The sequence below is a fragment of the Ambystoma mexicanum genome, chromosome 10 (assembly GCF_040938575.1).
Source record: "Ambystoma mexicanum isolate Mex_15411 chromosome 10, UKY_AmexF1_1, whole genome shotgun sequence".
NCBI lineage: Eukaryota > Metazoa > Chordata > Amphibia > Caudata > Ambystomatidae > Ambystoma > Ambystoma mexicanum.
The window spans coordinates 1,006,402,233-1,006,407,950 of NC_090932.1; the positions used below are offsets into that span (position 1 = coordinate 1,006,402,233).

General features: G+C 44.1%; 1 protein-coding gene across 1 annotated transcript; it reads right to left on the minus strand.

The window, feature by feature from the left end:
- Positions 1-4,363: 4,363 nt before the first annotated feature.
- On the minus strand, positions 4,364-5,494 carry LOC138492961 (piggyBac transposable element-derived protein 4-like). Its single transcript, XM_069620241.1, has one exon. It carries the CDS (start codon positions 5,492-5,494, stop codon positions 4,364-4,366), a length of 1,131 nt encoding a protein of 376 aa, XP_069476342.1.
- Between the last annotated feature and the right edge of the window lie 224 nt (positions 5,495-5,718).

Here is a 5,718-nt window from a genome sequence, read left to right on the forward strand (position 1 = left end):
ACTATTTAGCTGTACATATTTGTAAAACTGTTAAATTGTAGTTCGCTTTGCTCAAAGCACACAGTGAATTCAGCCTGTGCTAAAAATAGACTACAGGCAGGCTAGCAGAGATCATGAGGTAACTCAGCAGCTGTTCCTGCCCATCACAAGCCAATGGAGACTAAAAAAGATTCAATACACCACATACAGAAAACTAAGGAAACAAGGGTTTTTTGTAGGAATTACTGGAACAGATCAAATATAATTATGTTGAGTTAAGTGTTGAAAGAATGGCAGGAAGATGTGTTTATGTATGAATGTTTATAACAGCAAATTATGTTAAACAAGAGCAACAATGTATTCCTGCAGAGGCAGCAGTATGTTACATAGGTTGGTCTAAATTTAAAACTGGCCATGCAACACTGGAGACTACAGAATCCCTTTTATGGCAAGAACAACAGTTTTGGATGAGCTCTGCTGGTATCCAGTAACCAAGTGTATGGGAGAATAGGTCTATAGGACCCCGCCTCCCTGACATGCCCCACCTGCATGAGGTTCGTGACTCGTCGGAGGGCCCCCCATGCACCTGTGCTCAGGCGGCAGGGTGGCTGCTGATCGACACACACAGATCAACACACCGGGCCAATCAGATTGTACTGTGACATACCATGGACACTATTTTGAAAGCTTCAAGACTCCATTTTAGATAGAAGCAACCAAAACCCCAATGAAACAGCCTGCTTGCGAAAGCTGCAGCTTGGCCCCCGCTCACTGCGCGCAGGGAGCCATGCACTCCCCCTGCGCCTCCACCCCATGGCAGATCCGCTGGAGGCCCGTTCTCACGAGCAACCAGACACGAACAAATATCAGAACAAACGCCATCATTTACCTTCCGCAGTACATCACTGTCCCTGAAGTGACCCTACTGGCGGTTCAAGTCTGGAAAATAACAAGAACTATCCCAATTGAACAGGCCTCGACCCGGCATCTAACCCCTAACATTTCAAATATATGGTGTCAATACCCTCCCTGTATGAACCCCTGCCCACGTCCCCCAAATGAAGTGTTGAACGCATACCAAAGCCTAACGATTCACAGAGTTGTTGTGTAAATTATAACACGGGTGTTGGGAAAGGGATAAAAGCTTATAGTACTGATAAAGCAAGAATGACCTGAGCCCATTGTAAGACACCATGTGCCTTGAAGACTCAATGAAAGGGCTTAAAAGAGCCCACCTAGTGCTAACTAACGATTGCTGCTAATGTACAAAGGAAGGCGAAAAAGCATTACCGAGAGTACTTGTGTGTCATACAGTGGGACACGTTTAAGTGTTATGGACAAGAATGCAAATGTACAATCACATATGAACGTATTGCTTCTATGCCCCTGAGTACACAACCCAACCTGATGCTACCTCATGCATTATCCATCTGTTGCCTTATGGAATTACCAAAATGTATTTCACTAATGTTATGCAATATATGTGACACTGCCCGACTCTCAAAGTCGCATATGAAGTAGTACACGAATGTGTAAGCAATAGAAATATTAAAGGACATTTGTACCGTGCACTATCACCACCGGAGTGGTCCCCTGGCGCTCTGGCGGCTCTGAAAGAGTGGAGGTTGAGTTAGTGGGAGGAGGCAGGAAAAGTGCAAGAGAGCAGTGATGTGCTGTTGTCGGCCTCAGCCCGGTGGGTCCGTTGGCTGAGCCTGGGGTGTTTGCGGCCGGTAGTCGTGTAATGTTGTGCAAGACTATGCGTGTTTTTGTTTTGTTGTTGCAATGTAGTGAAGTTTGTGCGGTTTGTTGTGCTGTAGATTTTGGTTGTGTTTGGTTTGGAGTTTGAGAGGTGTATGCAGAAAGGGAAATTGTTAGTAGGGTTGGTTAGTTTGCGTCTCTATGCTGAATTCAGGCGCTCGGCTTGCGCAGTCTCCCCTGGTGCGGCTCTGTCCTGATCTGGGTCCGACTGGCATACAAGGTTCCTTACTCCTCTGGCCCCCACCTCTAACATGCTCTCTCATAGCTCCCCTTATCCTCCCTTTATACTCCTGTGGCCAGTGCACCTGCCAATGTCAACCTCTCCGGTAGAGTGGTGATTTCCAATATCTCGACAATTCCACACCACTGTGGTACCTGGCAGTAATTAAGGGACGGGCAAGTGTTTGTGGGATTGTCTGGGGGAGTTGGCTCAGTCTTCGTGCGTGCCGCCTGTGTTCCAGTCTATCCGGTGTCACCCGTCCAGGTGCCGTGGGAGCTACCCTCTCGGGTCGGGGATGTCCGTGTCCTTTCCGGATTAGTCATCTTTTTTCCAGTTTCTGTTTCCAGATTTAGTCTGTGGTGTTGAAGAGCCAGGTTTTTAGTGATGTCCTGAATTTTAGGTGATCTTCAGTGTTCATTTATTTTGAGATTTTGTTCCAGGTTTTTGCAGCTAAGTGGTAGAAGGAGGTGCCTCCAAGTTTTTTCTTAAGGAATGGTTTGAGTTCCAGGCGGATTTCGTTGCTTGATCGGAGGGGTCTCGTTGGTTTGTAGACTTATTTTCTTTTGTAGGAATTCTGCTCCTTGTCCGCTGATTGCCCTGTGCGTTATGCACATTGTTTTGAAGGTGATGCGAAGTTTTACTGGGAGCCAGTGTAGTGTTTTTAGGGCAGGAGTGATGTGGTCTCTTCTGGATAGTTTGAGGAGTAGAAGGAATGGAATGTTTAAAGGTAACACATAAATGGGTTTTAAAGGGTTGGGTTGAAAGGAAAGAAAATTGACGATAGAGACACTTATTTTTCAAAGGAAACTCATTCAGTTTTTATATTACAGGCGGAGAGAAAGAGAACCCTATATATACCCAGAGAATTGGCGGCACTCGAACCTATGAGCAGAGAGAAGGGTCAAGGGACCTAACCAGATGCCCATACACAAATGTGTCTGCTGTGCAGTTTTGACAGTGGACAAACTCCTGTGAAAACTCCCATATCGTTGAATGGACTAAGTGGCCTATGCAGTGAAAGTCCCAGGAACTTGCTGCAAAGCATGCCTAAAAAGAGGACAAATACGACCGGCCAGAAGATCTATGGAGTCCAAACCAAGATGATTTGGGTGGAAGAAATACACAATGAATAAGGAAGAGAGGGAAACCAACGTGTAAAAATGCAAATGGGGAACCAGGAAATGTTATGGGAGCGATGGAACAAATGTGGAGTATAAGCCACACGTGAATAAAGTGTGACAAACGGGCTGGTGGGTTACCTCAAAGCGTGACCTTCTTTCAAATTCTCATAGTGGCTGTAAAATTATCTGAGGCATATAGTTAGTTTAAAGTTAACTGGGTAATAGTGGTGGGATTTAGATAAAAGTAAACAAAGGTGTTCTTTAGGGACACATACATGTTTAGACTAGGAGAATATAATGTGTTAGTACTGACATTGTAGAAATGTTGTAGGATACCTCCCATATTAAAATAAATTATATCATTAGGTGATTATATTTTTATAATATAAAAAAACAAAACATAACATTTGTACGTTCAATTACAAATTCCAAATGCATATGTCATCCATCATAAAAGTAAGAAAAATGACACCTAACACCAAAATACAGTGCTTCCAATGCATTTGTGTTTGATATCTGAACACCATGATTACAAGCTATTTGCTTAAACTGTATAAAGTATAAGACAGAGCACATCATTTCCCACCTGCAGCAGATCATGCCATTTTTCCCAATTTCAAAATTTCTAACAAAACATACTGATAGTTGGTTGGATCAATGCCACTGGAAGCCCATGATTTCGACTTAGTGGATCTTGCACATCTATAGGGAAAATGCAAATTATATCTACTTCAGTTCTAGTTCATTGGTGTTCTCCAAGGCCAGAGCCATCAAGAAGTTTGCAGTTGCAATTCTAATGTGGATGGAAGGTGAGGCACGCCTCAAGTGGAGGAAGCCTGAATGGTGTTGTCTTTTCCAAGACACAAGTAAATTGGGTGTTGCATGAATCGAGAGTCTATGGGTCACTTTGTAGGAAAGATGGGCATTTCAGGAAATCACTCGATCTCCCAATATTTCTTCTTTGTATGATACAAAGCAAAGCAAGGCTGTAGGCAGAGGGCTGGCTTTGAAGGGCATTGGGGACAGTACACCCGAGTATCCCTTCTCCTTCCTTGTTCTGTACACACCTTACATCTTCTGTATGGTTGTGTCTTCCTGGGGGTGGCAGGCACATAATCAGCAAAGTGTCATTCTTGCAATCTGGCTACATCCTCTACTTCTGCAAAGTTGGGAGTTGATACATGCACAACGGTCAGCGAAGTTAAAACTGCTAATTCAAACTTCAAAAATGTCAGTTTGTTTTCTAGAGCGGCTGCACGAAATACAACATATGCATTGTATGTAGCTAGATGCATAAGGTAAACTGCAACTTCTTGCACCACGTGCAAGTCTTAAGCTCTACATGGTATAACTCAAGTAATTGGTCTATTTTGTCTACTCCTCCCATGTACCTGTTGTAGTCCAGAATACACTTGGGTTTTAGCACTTGCTGAGCCTGCCCGCGTACAGTGACAAGGGAAGTACTTTCATCATGAATAGTACTCAGCATGTGCACATCCCTTCGGTGGCAGAACTTTAATGCCAACAGTTCATCATGCTGCAATGCCATACATGCTCCCTTGTCCAGCTTCTTACACACAAGTTGTCTGGGGAAGCCTTTGCGGTTACTGCGGTTTCTACCACATGCCAGTGTGCCCACGTTGTACATTTCCTTGAACAGTGGTATTCCCGTGTAGAAATTGTCCACATACAATTTGTGACCCTTGTGGAACAATGATGTGGCAAGATCCCACACAATCCTCTCACTGGTCCCTAAATGGGCTGGGCAGCCGGGAGGGTTTATGCTCGAGTCTTTTCCATTGTAGACTTTCATGTTGTAGGCATACCCAGTGGTACTTTCACACAACATATAAACCTTGATTCCATATTGTGCTCTCTTGCTTGAAATATACTGCTTGAGCAGTAGCTGGTTTTTGAACAATACCAAAGGTTTATCAATGAAAATGTTCTGGCTAGGAAAATACACCTCAGAAAATCGCTGTGCAAAGTGCTTCAGTAATGGCTGAATTTTGAATAACCCATCACAATTTGGGTCAGTTCTTGGCAATGCTGCAGAGTTGTTATTGAAATGTAGCATACGTTCTAGTGCTAGGAAGTGATCTTTACTCATTGTTGCTGGAAAAAAAGGGCTTGGAAATACAGGTTCAGTAGACAAGTACAGAGAAATAGACAGCATTCTTGTTTGTCCCAAGAGCAGAGTGAGACCCCAAAATGTTCTCATCTCAACAATCGTAGTTGGAACCCAAAGGTGTGCTCGGGAATGGGGTTTCAGATTGGCACCTCTTTCCCTCAAGAACTGTTCAGCATACAGATTGGTTTGCTCAACCATATCTGAAATTAACCCATCATCCACAAAGGTTGAAAAAGTCAATAGGCCCAAAACCATCTGTATTTTCTGTGCATCCTGATACTCCATTGAAAGGTGGCACAACAGGCTGAGCCATTGCTGGAGACACCCAGTCAGACTCATCAGCCATGTGATGAACTGGTATATTCCTTGCATGTCCCCTCAACCTTGCAGGTGAACTTTGTGTGGGAAGTGCCACACGAGGTGCATGTACCCCTCTGTCCCCTTCCTCATCAGATGAGGAGGTTGAACTAGCCTCAACAGAAAACTCACTTCCCGTATCTACTTCATGC